This window comes from Cetorhinus maximus, chromosome 19 (genome assembly GCF_964194155.1).
Source record: "Cetorhinus maximus chromosome 19, sCetMax3.hap1.1, whole genome shotgun sequence".
Classification (NCBI taxonomy): domain Eukaryota; kingdom Metazoa; phylum Chordata; class Chondrichthyes; order Lamniformes; family Cetorhinidae; genus Cetorhinus; species Cetorhinus maximus.
Genome location: NC_135897.1, coordinates 38,618,408 through 38,634,866, shown reverse-complemented (window position 1 = coordinate 38,634,866; position 16,459 = coordinate 38,618,408). Strand labels below are relative to the sequence as shown.

Sequence of the window (16,459 nt, the reverse complement as noted above, 5' to 3'; positions counted from 1 at the left end):
CCCCCCCCCCCCCCCCCCCACCCCCACCTTTGTACACTGTTCACCAGGATTGTTATGACATGGCAGATGATTTGTGCCAGGCGGATCAAATCCATGAGGGAAACTTGATCACGCTATCACAATGGTTTTGCAATTTGTATTTATTTCAAGATGCGTGCACTGAATTTAGAAGTAATAAGTCCACCAAGACGTTTAGTTTTTAAAAAAATTACATTAAATATTTATTAAAAGATTTCAAGCACATACATAGGACTACACATTACTACAATAATAACTCCTAAAATTCCTAATTAACCTGACTCCCAGTTACACCCCCTTAAAGGCAACAGTCCAAAAATAGATTTTAGAAAGATCCAGCAAATTAACACAATACCCTGGACAGTGGAATTCCAAATGGCTTTCTCCTCCAGCTTCAGTTTCTGTAGACAGCAGGCTTATGCACAAATGCTGGAGGCTTCATTAAGGCTACTTCACACAATTCTGTTAGATCTCACAATGCCTTCTCCTAACACACAGCCTTGTTCTCCTTTATAAACATTTCTCTCTTCTTAATATGTAAATTTTATTGTTTCATAAGTCTTTGAGACTGTATCTCCCTCATAACATAAAAACTTTCATGTTGTCACTATAAATTGTCAGTAACCCTTGGGAAAAATAAACACATTCCTTAGTTTGCATGTCTGGTTATCTGTAAACAAACTAAAATCCCTTTCATATATCTAAAAACGCAAATTCCCTTCACATCTTACATGCTAAGCCAGCAACCATGTTTAGTCATTCGCAAGTCAAGCACCTAGCTTCTTTTGATGAGTCAAAGCCTACAGTCTACCTGACTTCAAATGTAATTAAATCACACAAACAGACAGACCCAACTACTTACCTCCATAAACCTACTTTAAAATAAACCAGAAAAATATTATGAAAATCATTATACTTTCATGACACTTCCCTCCTTATGAGAAAATGGACCATCATAACTTAAAAAGACGGCTTCATTTTTTTAACCCATCTTACAATACCTACAATACTTATCTATACACCCACACATACACGCACATAAATCCTTGGTATCAACAGAGATCATTTCAGTCCAGTGTCCATGTTTTAAATGTCCAATTTCACTTTGAGCTTTAAACTCTCAATAATGCATCTGCTATTAGATTTTCTCTTCCAGCCACCCACATAATCTGTAGATTAAATGGTTGCAGTAATAAACTCCAACTGAACTGCCTTGTACTTTGGTCTTGAAATCTGTCCAGAAATTTTAAAGGATTGTGGTCTGTATAAACAATCGTTTGTGATGAATTGGTTGCAACATAAAACTCAAAATGCTGCAATACTAACACCAGGCCCAGAGTCTCTTTTCAATTGTTGAATATTTCCTCTGTTGTACATTCAATTTCCATGAAAAATACCCGATCGGTTTCTCGATTCCAGTTTCATCTTCTTGTAACAGTAGAGCCCCAATGCCTACCTACATCACTCGCATCAATAGCCAACTTAAATTGCTTGGCATAATTGGGTACTGCCAAAACTGGTATCGTAGTCAATATAGTTTTTAAACTACCAAATGCCTTTGAAACTTCCATTGAAACTCCTTGTTCTTTTTTAATAGTTCAATCAATGGAGCAACCACACTTCTAAAATTTGGTATAAATTTCCGGTAAAGCCCACTCATGCCCATAAATCTCAAAACTTCTCATTTTGTTGTAGGAATGGGGAAATTCACAATAGCTTTCACTTTCACATCTCTCGGAGCCACCTTAACATGTCCAATGGTATCGCCTAGATATGTAACTTGCACTTTTGCAAATTCACTTTTAGCCAAGTTCATCACCAAATTAGCTTCTTGAAGTCAATTAAATAATTGTAAATGTTGTAAATGCTCCTCCCACGTCTGACTGAAAACTATCAAGTTGTCAATTGTTATGTCAATTAAATGCTGAGCTGCTCAAATCCAAAAGGAAGCCTGAAACAACTGTCACAACTAAGTTTTAATTTATATAAATTTCGAGACGCGTGCCTTGAATTCAGTAGTAATAAGGCCACCAAGTCCTATAGGTTTTTATACAACTAGATTAAACATTTATTGATAAGACAAATGATTTTAAATACATACATAGATCTACAAATTACTACTATGATAACTTCTAAACCCCCTAATCAACCTTTCGTTAAGGCAGCAGTAAGGTACATAGATTTTTAAAAGGCCTAGGCAAAGAAACATGATACCCTGAAAGGTTGAGTTCCAAGTGAGTTTTCTAAACTTCAGTCCTTTGAGTACAGCAACCTGAGGCATAGATGCTGAAGGCTTCTCACACACTTGTAAGATCTTAAAAATGCTCTCCCTGACACGTATCCTTTGTTCCTTTATACATATTTTCCCCATTGAATGCAAATACCCAACGTTTAACTATGTCTTTGGACTTTATCTCCCTGATAATAAAACCCTCTCATAGCACTAAGTTTTATCAGTAATCTTTGGGTAAAATAAACACACTGTTTCTAAACTTCACCTGGTGAGGTGACACATTTCAGCCCTCCTTTGAGAACAATCTAGTCTGGTTTATTTCAAAATGCAAATGTTCCCTTGATACCTATGTTTCTAAACTTCCCATATTTATCTAATTAGCATTTCAAACCTAACCTCTCTTCTTAGATCAAAGCACTCAGACTAATTCAATTAAGTCTTACACGCGCACACAGACAAATATAGACACATCCCACTATTTACTCTATTTTATAATAAATCCCAATAATATTATGAGAATTATTATATCTTCTTGACATCAATATAAACAGCTCAGTCCTGCAATTACTTCGTTTGCCGGTCTTTGAAATGTTGCTGGTGCATTTTTCATACCAAATGGTATGACTTTAAACTGATATAGTCCATCTGGCGTCACAAAAGCCGATATCTCCTTTGCTCTCTCCAATAATGGTGCTTACCAATATCCTCTCAACCAGTCAATCTTTGTGATAAACTATGATTGTCCCACTTTCTCAGTGCAATCTCCCAACTGTAGTGTCGGATATGAATCCGCTTTCATCACTGCATTCACCTTTCAATAGTCCACACACAAGTCTTTGTGTACCATCCAGTTTCGGTACCAGCACAATAGGCGAACTCCAGTTACTGCAAATAGACTCAATTATATAATTTTGAAACATTAATTCAATTTCTTTCTATATTTATGATAACTTTGCTGGACTTTGTCTATAAGAATGTTGCCTTATTGAAAATGAATCTTGTACACTCACATCCTGTGTAACTAAATTTGTCCTCCCCACCTTATTCCCACAAATAGCTTTGTGTGACAGCAATAGCACTTTCAAATTACTTGGACACTTGTGTGGAAGGTAACTCAATATTACATTCAAATTTTTAAGTACCCCCTCATTATCCAATTTTATTAGAGGAAAATCAATTTCAGAATCCTTCATGTCTGCCTCTTTCTCCTTGTCTACCACCACTAATACCTCCTTTTGTTCCTCTTCCCTGTCAAAGTACTTTTTAAGCATATTTACCTGACACACCCTCTGCTTCTTTCTTCTGTCTGGATTATTTATTAAATAATTTATTTCACTCAGTTTCTTTTCAATTCTCTAAGACCCACTAAACCTTATCTTTAACAAGTCACTAAATACTGGTAACAGAACTAACACTTTTTCCCCAGCAACAAAACTACGAGTTGTGGCTCTCCTTTATACTTTCACTTTCATCACTTGCTGTGATATCTTTAAATGTTCCCTAGCTAACTCACATAGTCTGTTCAATCTTTCTCTGAAGTTTGATACATAATCCAGGAGAGTAGTTTCTGAATTTTGACCCACCAATTTCTCATAAACCAGCTTTAGACAACCTTACCTCATGACCATAGGCTAATTCAAAAGGACTAAATCCAGTTAAGGAGCATCCCTAATAGCAAACATCAAGAAGGAATTCTCCTATCACAATCCTGTGGATAGTCCTGACTATACGCCCTCATCATGATTTTTAAAGTTTGATGCCATATTTCCAAAGCCCATTGTGATTCAGGCTGGTAAGCTGTTGACTTAAACTGTTTTATTCCCAAACTGTTCATTATTTCCTTAAACAGCTGTGACATGAAATTTGAACTCTGATCTGATTGTAGTACTTTTGGTAAACCATATCTTGTGAAATATTTAGTCAACTCTTCCACAATTCTCTTTGCTGTAATATTTCTCAAAGGTATTGTTCAGGCAACAGTCCAAAAATAGATTTTAGAAAGATCCAGCAAATTAATACAATACCCTGCACAGTGGAGTTCCAAATGGCTTTCCCCTCCAGCTTCAGTTTCTGTAGACAGCAGGCTTATGCACAAATGCTGGAGGCTTCATTAAGGGTACTTCACACACTTCTGTTAGGTCTTACAACGCCTTCTCCTGACACATAGCGTCATTCTCATTTATGAATGTTTCTTTCTTCTTAATATTTAAATTCTATTGTTTCATAAATGCTTCAGGAAACCTTGTAGACACATCCATTATTGTCAGCAAGAACTGATTTCCACTTTTAGTTTTAGGGAGGGGTCCTACTCAATCAATCATGACCCTAGTAAAAGGTCCCTCAAATGCTTGAATTTGAATTAAAGATGCCAGCTTAATCACTGCTTTCCCTACCACCTGACATGTGTGACATGTGCTATAGGATTTGACAGCACCTCTATGCAATCCAGGTCAATTAAAATGTTTTTGTATTTTCGCCTGTGTCTTTCTAGTTCCTAAATATCCTCCCATTGGAATTTCATGAGCTTTTCTCAGTATCTCATTTCTATACTGCACTTCCATCCATTTTCCATCTGCTGAAACCGGACATGGTCGCCAATTTCTCAGTAACACATTACCCTTAAGGTAATGGAATACATCCTGCTTCTGTTTCTGAGTACGCTGTCTGCTATAACCGTTTTATTTGTGGATCGTTTTACTGCAACTCTACCAACTACCTTGAGCTAAACACTTTAGCTGCATTTCCTTCCATTCTCTCTCCCTGAACAATCTTATCAAAGACAGTGTCAGCGAATTGAACTTCAAAACACATTTTCCCTGACTTTTAACTTCCACTTCTTCCTATTTCAACCTGTGAGCTTGTGATCTCGTTCCCACGCAATCTGGAAACAATCCAGGATACTCTTTCTTTAACACTTCTGTTGAAAACACCTCTACAGGCTGCTCAACTACTGTAGGCATCACCTACATCTGTGACTCAGCTATATCATTACTTAAAATAAACAAAACCCCAGCAATGAGCATTTTTTCCACTACTCCAACAATCACCTCACCTGTTTTCCACTTACTCTTTAAATTTACCATCCACAATTGAATAGGTTTAGCATCTCCATGAACCCCACTTATTATCACCTGTTCCTGCAATACTCACTCTGAACAACAAATATCACTTTCCCATAATATTAATGCTTGACTAGCCCCTGCGTCTCTTAAATTTTTAATATTTTGTTTTACCTGATCCACCTGTACACATGGAAAGACCTCTCCTTCACATACAAAATCTTTAAACATTTCTGCAACTTGCTCCTCAGAACTCCCTTGGGCAAATTGTGAACACATTCCCACTTCTTTGCCTATCACTGATTCTTCCTGTTTAACTTGTACACACTGTGTTTTAACACTGGTTTTTCCTGTGCCTGAACCTCAGAACCCACAGTACTTTCACTTCAAGAACTTTTCTGCATTCCAATAATTGCAACAGATTTTCCCTGTAGTTTCCAACACATTGACTTTGTGTGCCCAACTTTATTACAATGAAAACACTTCAATTTTGAAGTATCACTTCTACCCTCGGCACCTTTCTTTTTAGTCTGAGAAAAAACTTATTGGGAATTTCCACCTACTCCTTCTCTTACCTGGCTACTTACCTTCCTTTCACTTTTCCACTTCCTATCTTTCTCTGATTTAAAAGGGTGATGAAAAAAAGGTTTAGATCTATGAACTAACTCATAATCATTAGCTATCTCTACCGTTTTGACCTTCTGTTCCTCCACACAAGTTCTCACTACTGAAGGAATTGAATCTTTAAATTCTTCCAAAAGAATTACTTCTCTAACAGTTGCATATGTTGTCTCTACCTTTAATGCCCTTATCCAGCAGTCAAAATTACTTTGTTTTACCCTCTCAAACTCAATATAAGTTTGCCCAGGCAGTTTCCTTATATTCCTAGACAGACCAACTCATATGCACTCAAAATAGCCTTTTTCACTGCATCATAATCCACCAACACATCTTCTGACAGTGAAGCTTAAATCTCATGAGCTCTACCCACTAACCTCGACAGTAAAAGCAATGTCCTGTTTTCTTGTGACCATTTCATCTGTTTAGCTATCTTCTCAAATGAAATAAAGAATGCCTCCACATCTCTTTCTTCAAACTTCAAAAGAGCTAGCACTAATTTAAACATCACCCCACTGGGTTTTAGGTTGAAGGTGTTTTCATCATCAGAACCTTCCTCAGCATCTGAGGTCTCTTTTTTAAAGTCTAGCCTTTTATGTTGGTACTCTTTGTCACTTTCCTTCTCCCTCTCTTCCATTGCTGACTTCTCCCTCTGGAGATCAAGTTTTCGCATTTTCAATTTTCTTTGAAATACTCTCTTTTTCTCTTTCTGCCTTTTCTTTTTATGCTGCTTACAGTTCAAGTTTTTTTCATTTCCGTTACTTGTTCAAATTCAAACTCCTTCATTTGTAACTGAAATCTCACTACCTATCCAACTGTGACTTGCTGGTGTCAGGTATCACTTCCAACTTCAAATGCTATGCTATCACTTCAATTATGTTTGCTTTCTTTGCCCCGCAGGTAATCTCAACTGCAACTTATCCTCCAGCTCTGTTAACTTACCCTTAGATAATATTTGTAACCCAGAGTTATATCTTCTACTCCCAAAAGAGCTTTAGCCATGAATACAGCCATTTTTGCAGTCTCACCACTTTAAAATCCCTCACACCAACTCCTGAATTCAAAGTAATTTTCGTACTTGTAACGTTATGATTCATCAACTCCAAACTAATCACGGAATTTCAAATATCCCACAAAGAGCCCCCAATTTGTTATGATGCAGCAGACGATGAGTGCCAGGTGGATCAAATCCATGAGGGAAACTTGATCGTGCTATTACAATGGTTTTGCAATTTGTATTTATTTCAAGATACATGCACTGAATTTAGAAGTAATAAGTCCGTCAAGACTTTTAGAGAGTTTTTGAAAAACTACACTAAAATATTCATTAACAAAAGAAAACATTTCGAGCACATACATAGGGCTACACATTACTACTACAGTAACTCCTAAAATTCCTAATTAACCTGACTCCCAGTTAAACCCCCTTAAAGGCAACAGTCCAAAAATAGATTTTAGGTTTTAGAAAGATCCAGCAAATTAATACAATACCCTGAACAGTGGAATTCCAAATGGTTTTCTCCTCCAGCTTTAGTTTCTATAGACAGCAGGCTTATGCACACATGCTAGAGGCATCATTAAGGCTGCTTCACACACTTCTGTTAGATCTCACAATGCCTCCTCCTGACACATAGCCTCATTCTCCTTTATAAACATTTCTCTCTTCTTAATTTGTTAATTTTATTGTTTCATAAGTCTTTGAGACTGTATCTCCCTCATAACATAAAAACTTTCATGTTGTCACTTTATATTATCAGTAACCCTTGGGGGAACAAAGTTTCAGAGAGATGGGTTTTTCTTGTCCTGATGACGTGAAACATTAACTCTTTTCTTCCTATCCAAATGCCGCCTGACCTGGAGTACTTCCAGCATTTTCTGTTTTTATTTTAGATTTTCAGGATCTGCAGTGTTTTGCTTTTGTCTTCTTGTATAGAAATGTTGCCAAGGTTGCTGATGATACCAAGTTTTTAAGAGAAGTCAGTAAATTCATGTCAGCTAATCAATTAATTAAACATAAGAGTTAATGAACATAAGAACTAAAAGTATAAAGTTATCAATGTTCTAATGTAATCAGTTTGGGTGTCAAAACAAGTTATCCTGATCATTGGTGAGACCACTTTTGCAACATCATGGGTAGTTACTGGCATTACAAAGCTTTAGAGGAACATAAGTATACTAGACAACGCTCAGAGAAGGATGATTCTAGGTTCAAGTACAGTTCAGTTTTGAGAGTCTCACTGAGAGTTTGATTTACCATTTAACATGAATTTCAAGTGAGGGAAAAGGTGTATGCATAAAATTAAACGAGCCTCAATCAAAACTAGGGAATAGAGGCATTCCTCCTTTCACAAAATAAACAACGGGATGATATTCTTTGGTGAGGCACATAACAGTTGGCAGCAGATCAGCCTTTAAGCAGACGACCTGGCTTCCTTTTCCATCATAGTCACTGGTTTTGGTCAAAAAAATAATTTCATTGTTCAGCAGCTGCAGCACCAAATGGAGGCAAGGTACATATCCAATAAAAGAGAAAATATATTTCCAAGAGAGAAAATATACTTTGTTTCAACTGCAGGTTATTATCAATAAAGCTACTGATTAAACAATATCAACAAAAGCCACATGGTTGCTAATTCAATCTTTCATGAGTGGAAGTGAAGACAATTGATTATTCAGTCACGCATTGAATGAGGTTAGAGCAGAGTAAAATCATAGAGGAGTAAATAAGTTCTAGTTAATAAAAAAAAATGAACGCTTCTTTCCCTAATAGATTTGGTATAGCAAGACAACTAACAATATTCATCAAATAGACCCAAAGCAAATGGGTTATGAAAGATAAAAATAGTTGTGATATATTAGGTTCAACAGATGTTGGAGATATCAAGCATGTTAGCACCATTTTATGAAATGTACTCAAATATTTGCCAGAACTGCTACCTACTCTCATTATAAATGCCAGACGTGAAATGAGAGTAGTGGTAGACCTAAACATAATAAACAGAACTGAAGAAGCTATTTCAACTATTTGTGGAGATTATAGGTACCAATATATCTTCTTGGCTTATTTAATTCCAGATCAGCTGTTAAATCAGGCAGCTTCAAATCATTTTGTCAGCACTCAGAAAAGAAGAAAGCTAGAGCTGGTGCAGCATTTGTTTCCTGAACATCAGCTGGCATCTTATATGCTGCTTTATTTCACATCATATCTCAAAATGCATCCAGTAATACTTCTTCAACTGTCAACAGTTTGAGGTAAACTGTAAACCTTGGGGTAGAAATTCATTGTCATCCATTGTGTTTCATTAATATTAATCAAATGTGACCTAGCTTCTGTTGTGTCTTTACAGGCAGCATACCCATTCAAACAAGTAAATATCTGGCCACTTGCCTTGTTGGCAGTGGCCAAAGGAAAAGTGCCAGAAGAGAATGCTGCAGCAGTGGGGAGGGAAACAGACGTCAACCAGCCTATTGGGGTACTGTGGAGTCCAAGAAACGCTCAGAGGTATGGGAATATGGAAGAGTCTATCTGAGTTCTTACATGAACTGTTATGGCACAGCCGATGGTAAATGCTGAGCTGCTCAAATCCCAGATGGAAACTTGAAACAACTGCCACAACTTGTTTTGCAATTTGTATAAATTTTGAGGTGCGTGCCTTGAATTCAGTAGTAAGACCACCAAGTCTTATAGGTTTCTTACAAAACTAAATTAAACCTTTATTAATAGAAGAAATGATTTTAAATACATAGATCTACAAATTACTACTATACCTTCAAAATCCCCTAATTAATCTAACTCCCAGTTACACTTTCGTTAAGGCAACAGTAAGACACACAGATTTTAAAAGACCCAGGCAAAGAAACATGATAGCCCGAACAATCCAATTCAAAGTGAGTTTTCTTAACTTCAGTTCTTTGTAGACAGCAACTTGAAGCTTAGATGCTGGAGGGTTTCTCACTTGTTAGATCTTAGAATTCTTACCCTTACACACAGCCTTCACTCCTTGATACATATTTTCCCCTTTGAATGCAAATTCCCATTGTTTCACTATGTCTTCGGGTTTTATCTCTCTGATAATAAAAATCTCTCATAGTACAAATTTTAACAGTAATCTTTGGGAAAAATAAACACGCTGTTTCTTAACTTCTCCTGACTAGGTGACACATTTCACCCCTTCCTTTGAAATCAATCCAGCCTGGTATACTTAAAAATGTAAATGTTCCCTTTACCCCTATGTTTACCTACTTAACATTTCAAACCCAGCTTATCTTCTAATATAACAAAGCCTTCAGACCAGCTGCCTTTAATTCAATTACGACACACACACCCACACACAGACATAGACCCATAGACACAGACCCCACTATTACTCTACTTTACAATAAATTCCAATAACATTATGAGAATTAATATATCTTCGTGACATCCCCCTCCTTATAAAAAAATACCCTTCATAATTTAAAAAGACAGCTTCATTTTCTGAACTCATCTTACATTATTACCTCCTAAACTTATTACACTATTACATTACCAGATGTGTGCATTAACATAAAAATATATACAAAAGTCAATGGTATCAACAGAAATCATTCTAATCCAGTGTCCAGATTTTAAATGTCCAATTTTCACTTTAAGCTTCAAACTCTTGACAATGCATCTGCAATCTATTTTCTTGTTCCACTACATGTATCTCTAGATCAAATGGTTGCAGGAATAAACTCCATCTGAATAGCCTTCCATTTTTGTATTGAAATTTGTCCAGAAACTTTAAAGGATTGTGATCTGTATAAACAATTGTTTCTGATGAATTGTTTGCAATATAAATCTCAAAATGCTGCACTGCTAACACCAAACCCAAAGTCTCCTTTTCGATCTTTGAATATCTTCTCTACTGCACATTCAAATTCTGTGAAAAATATCCTATCGGTTTTTCAATTCCAGCATCATTATCTTGTAACAGTATGGGCCCAATGCCTATATCACTTGCGTCATTGGCCAACTTAAATTGCTTGGCATAATTGGGTATGGCCAAAGCTAGTGTCGTAGCCAACACAGTTTTCAAACTGTCAAATGCCTTCTGACATTCCTGTGTCCATTAAAGCTTCCTGTTCTTTTTTAACAGTTCAGTCAACGGATCAACCACACTGCTAAAATGTGGTACAAATTTCCGATAAAACCCACTCATGCCCAGAAATCTCAAAACTTCTTGTTTTGTTGTAGGCACAGGGAAATCCATGATAGCCTTGACTTTCATATCTCTTGGAGCCACCTTACCATGTCCAATGGTATGGCCTAACTTGCCGCTTCTGCAAATTCACTTTAAATAAAGTTCATCACCAAATTAGCTTCCTGTAACCAAGTAAATAATTCTTCCAGATGTTGTAAATGCTCCTGCCACTTCTGACTGAAAACTATCAAGTTGTCAATATAAACAGCTCAATTGCCCAGGCCTGCAATTACTTTGTTTGTCATTCTTTGAAATGTTGCAGGTGCATTTTTCATACCAAACGGCATGATTTTAAACTGATATAGTCCATCTCACGTCATAAAAGCCGATTCTCCTTTGCTGTCTCTGATAAAGGTACTTGCCAATATCCTTTCAGTAAGTCAATATTTGTGATAAATTTTGATCGTCCCACTTTCTCAATACAACATTCCAACAGTGGTATAGGATATGAATTCGCTTTTGTCACTGCATTCACCTTTCAATAGTCCACACACATTCTTTGTATCCCATCCGGTTTCGGTACCAGCACAATAGGCGAACTCCAGTTACTGCAACTAGACTCAATGATATCATTTTGAAGCATGAATTCAATTTCTTTCTGTACTTGTGATAACTTTGCTGGATTTAATCCTTAGTGAAGGTGAAACTTTTACAGACACATCATGTACGGTTAAATTTGCCCTCCCCGACTTACTTCCACAAATAGATTTGTGTGACTGCAATAGCTTCTCCAAATCACTTTGACACTTGTCTGGAAGGTAACTCAATATTACATTTAAATTTTCAAGTACTCCCTCATTATCCAGTTTGATTGGAGGAAAATCAATTTCAGAATCCTGCATTTCTACTTCTTTCTCATTATCTACCACCAATAATACCTCCTTTTGGTCCTCTTCCCTGTCAAAGTACTTTTTAAGCATATTTACATGACACACTCTGCTTCTTTCTTCTACCTGGAATATTTACTAAATAATTTACTTCACCCAGCTACTTTTCAATCCTGTAAGGCCCATTAAACGTTGCCTTTAATGAGTCACCAAGTACTGGGAACAGAACTAACACTTTCTCCCCAGCGACAAAACTACGAGCTGTAACTTTCCTGTCTGCTTTCATTTTCATCACTTGCTGTGATATCTTTAAATGTTTCCTAGCCAACTCACATGCAAGGGGCAATCTTTCCACTATTCCAACAATCACCTCACCTTTCCATTTGCTCTAAACTTTACCTTCCACAATTGAATAGGTTCACCATCTCCACGAACCCCACTTATTATCATCTGTTCCTGTGATACTCCTTCTGAACAACAAATGTCACTATCCCACAGCATTAAGGATTAACTAACCCCTGCATCTCTTAAAATTTTAACATCTTTAACTACTCCACCCTGTACACATGGAAAGGCTTTCCCTTCACATACAAAATCTTTAAACATTTCTGCAACTTGCTCCTCAGAATTCTCTTGGGTAAATTGCGAACACATTCCCACTTCTTTACCTATCACGGATTCTTCCTGTTTTACCTGTACCACAAACAACTGGTTTTTCCTGTGCCTGAACCTCAGAACCCATAGTACTCTTACTTCCAGAACTATTCTGCACCCCTATAATTCCTACAGATTTTCCCTGCAATCTGCAGCACACAGATTTCGTATGTCCAACTTTATTACAATGAAAACACCTCAATTTTCGAACGTCACTGCCACCCTCAGCACCTTTTTATTCTGAGAAAAAACTTCCTGCAAATTTCCACCTACTCCTCTTTCCTGACGACCCACCTTCCTTTCACCTTCAAACTTTCTATCTTTTTCTCATTTTAAAGGGTGATGAAAAAAGGTTTAGCTCTATGAACTAACTCATAATCATCAGCTATCTCTGCTGCTTGTCTTACCGTTTGAACCTTCTGTTCCTCCAAATGAGTTCTCACTACCAAAGGAATTGAATCTTTAAATTTTTCCAAAAGAATTACCTAAGAGCTGCATATGTTGCCTTTATCTTTAAATTCCTGTATCCTCCAGTCAAAATTACTTTGTTTTACTTTTTCAAACTCAATATAAGTTTGCCCAGGCTGTTTTCTCAAATACCTAAATTTCTGCCTGTATAACTCAGGAAGCAACTCATATGCACTCAAAATAGCCTGTTTTTTCACATCATAGTTCATTGATACTTCTTCTGACAGTGAAGCATTAATCTCATGGCCAGAATCTTCGGGTCGGTGTGCAGAGGTGGGCCCTGCCCTCCGACGTGTAAAATGACACATGGTGATGTCGGGCGTGCACCCTGATGTCACCGCGCGTCATTCTGATCCTCAGTTCAGCGGGCACGCACCAGAGTCGGCTGCACACCCGCCAACCTGTCAAAGGCCTATTAATTAACTAATTAACGGAGCTGCCCGTCCAACCTTAAGGTTGGCGGGCAGGCGAAGAGCCCAGGTGGTCTTCACATTTACCATGAAACCTCATCCATGGGCGGGATGAGGTTTCACGAAGGTTTTTAAAATTTAACAAAAATTTTTAATAAAAGTCATGGACACTGTCACATAAGGGGACACGTCTTAAAATTCTTTTTCTTTATTTAAAATTTTCAAATTCAAACTAATCTCCCTCAGGCAGCTCTGTGCCTCAGGGAGATTTCTACGCTCTTTCGCGCGCATGTGTGAAAGCGTGCAGGCCCCAACTTAACCCGCACAGGGAGCTGTCAGTGCTTCCGGGTGCACGTCACGCTGGGTGGGCCTTAATTGGCCCACCTACGTAAAATGGTGGCACACAGCCGATCGCGGGTGGCGATCGGCTGTGCACCCACCCGCTCCTGCCCAACCCCCCGAAGGGGAGAAAATTCTCCCCCATGTGCTCTACCCACCAATTTAGATTGTAACGACAATGTCCAGTTTTCCTGTGGCCATTTCATCTGTTTAGCTATCTTCTCAGATGAAATAAAGAATGTTTCCACATCTCTTTCCTCAAAATTTTGAAGAGCTTGTACAAATGTAAACATCTCCCCACTTCAGTTCAGTAGTAATAAGACCATCAAGTCTTATAAAACTAAATTAAACCTTTATTAATAGAAGAAATGATTTTAAATACATTAATAGATCTACAAATTACTACTATGATAACTTCTACACCCCCTAATTAATCTAACTCCCAGCTCCCTTTACCCCTATGTTTACCAACTTAACATTTCAAACCTAGATTGTCTAATACATCAAAGCCTTCAGACCAGCTGCCTTTAATTCAATTAAGTCACATACAGACATAGACCCATAGACACAGGCCCCACTTTTACTCTACGATAAATTCCAATAACATTATGAGAATTATTTATACCTTCCTGACAGCACGGTGTGGATCAAGTCACCAAAGAGCAGGATGTAAATGAGCAATATGAGGAGTGGATAATACATATCACACAGACTATGAAGGAATCAATGCTAACCAAACACCATCTAGGCTTGCATATGAATAAAGGTCCACTTGTACTAGGTGTTAACAAGGGTCTTAAAACTGCAACCTGCTAGTTACTTTCAGCCAAGGCCTGGAGCCTCAGCCTTGCTGATATGAAGACAGCACAAAAAAGAATTTTAAACATCTTTAAGCTGGATCAATTTCAGCAACAACAATTTAATTAGAATATGTATGATCCATTAAACAAATATTTCTTACACTTCCAGGTTCACAGTTCAACTTAATAAGTTTTCGTTTTAACATATTACATTATCATGGCAATGCCAAAACAAAATGTTTTTTTTAATGGATATTTAAGGCTAAAGTCATGAATATCATTTCCCTGAAATCCAAAACCCTTGTATTTCAACTAGACAAAGGAAATATTAAGTTGAATACCTCATTTCTTGTTGCTTGTTGGCATGAGGATCTCTGTTCGGGGTTTCTGCCAGCTGACATATTTGACATGAAGTCCTGTCCCATAAAACTTGGGACATTGGCCATCATCTGACGGAGATGTTCATGGTGAGAATGGAAAGGTTCCCTAAAATGGCAGTGGCGGGGGGGGGGGGGGGGGGGTTCGGGGGAGGAAACAAACTGTTTTAAATTATAATAACCTCATTCAATATCTCATGTCAGTTATGTAAAGCAAATAGACAGAGAGAGCAACTGGTCTATACCAGCAACACAAAACAGGCTCATAGCGAATCAACAGCCAATTTTTCACGGTGCACAATCTTCCTTCCAATAAAGCTCACACACAATAGTTCAAACCTTTTTTGAAGACTGTATACCCAGTTTCTGTGTGCTTTTTATTTGGTTTGCATGAAAAACCAATGGAAAATAAAAAAACTAGCAGGGTGAAAAGTCAGCTGCTGAATGACTGAGCCAGTTTCGTGCTGCTGGCAAAGACCAATTTCACTGCCACAATCTGTTTAAAAGAAACATATCATCATAAATAATGCAGCTGCAATTCAGTTCCAACCAATTTAGTTATAAGGTCTTGAATTTGATGATGACCATGCCTAAATTGATCTACATGATAATTTCAACTTGGATTAAAGAACAAAGAAAATGCTTATATCTCATTTTAGATTAATCGCTAGCTTTTTATTTTTCTTTAACTTAAATCTAAAAACATATGTATGTTCTTGCTCAAGTTGGATCTCATGAAAACCTGCAACTATATGAAGGACAGATACCACTGTGCTCTTAAATTAAAGTAATACTGGACTGTGCATGACAATAGGTCCATGGGAAAGGGAGGTTTCAATGCACAATAGGAAGCCAGTATGCTAGGAATATTAGATTTGAACATTTTGTGATTGCATAACATGCCTTGCCAGGTCATCAGTTCACTTACTTAAAAGATAGAAAAATCTCCAATTTTCCCCCAGTCTCCTCGAAGTTATCTCTACCATTTTGTGTCCAAACACCATCAGCACCATTCCAACAAGTTGCAGTGATGTAGCAACTTTAACATAGAAAAAAATTTAAAGTTCTTCAGAAGCTGCATCAAAACTCCACCCCATGTCTGTGGTTGAGACGAGAAACAATCAAGTCACTTGTGGGAGTGGTGTGCAGGTCTCCTAACTGGAACTATACAGTAGGACAGAGTATAAAGGAAGAGATAATGGGAGCTTGTCAGAAAGGTACAGCGATAATCATGGGGAATTTTAATCTATAGGTAAACTGGAGAAATCAGATGGGTAAAGGTAGCCTAGATGAGGAGTTCATGTTCATAATTAAAGAAGTTAAAGACAGCGTCAAACTTAAAGAAAGAGCATATAATTGCATAAAGATGGGTGGCAGGTCAGAAAATTGGACAGATGAAAAGAATAGCAAATGATAAAAAATTAATAAGGA

The 16,459-nt window shown here is 37.4% G+C and overlaps 1 protein-coding gene across 2 annotated transcripts in view; it reads right to left on the bottom strand.

Annotated features, from left to right (window-relative positions):
- The window catches only part of mlf1 (myeloid leukemia factor 1), a 48,042-nt gene extending 32,906 nt beyond the window's left edge, over positions 1–15,136 (bottom strand). For both annotated transcript variants that reach the window (XM_078563746.1, XM_078563747.1), the window contains exon 1: positions 14,993–15,136. In XM_078563746.1, the coding sequence (XP_078419872.1) occupies positions 14,993–15,100 (108 nt within the window). In that variant the 5' untranslated portion in view covers positions 15,101–15,136. The remainder of the gene's footprint in view (positions 1–14,992) is intronic.
- Positions 15,137–16,459: the final 1,323 nt, after the last annotated feature.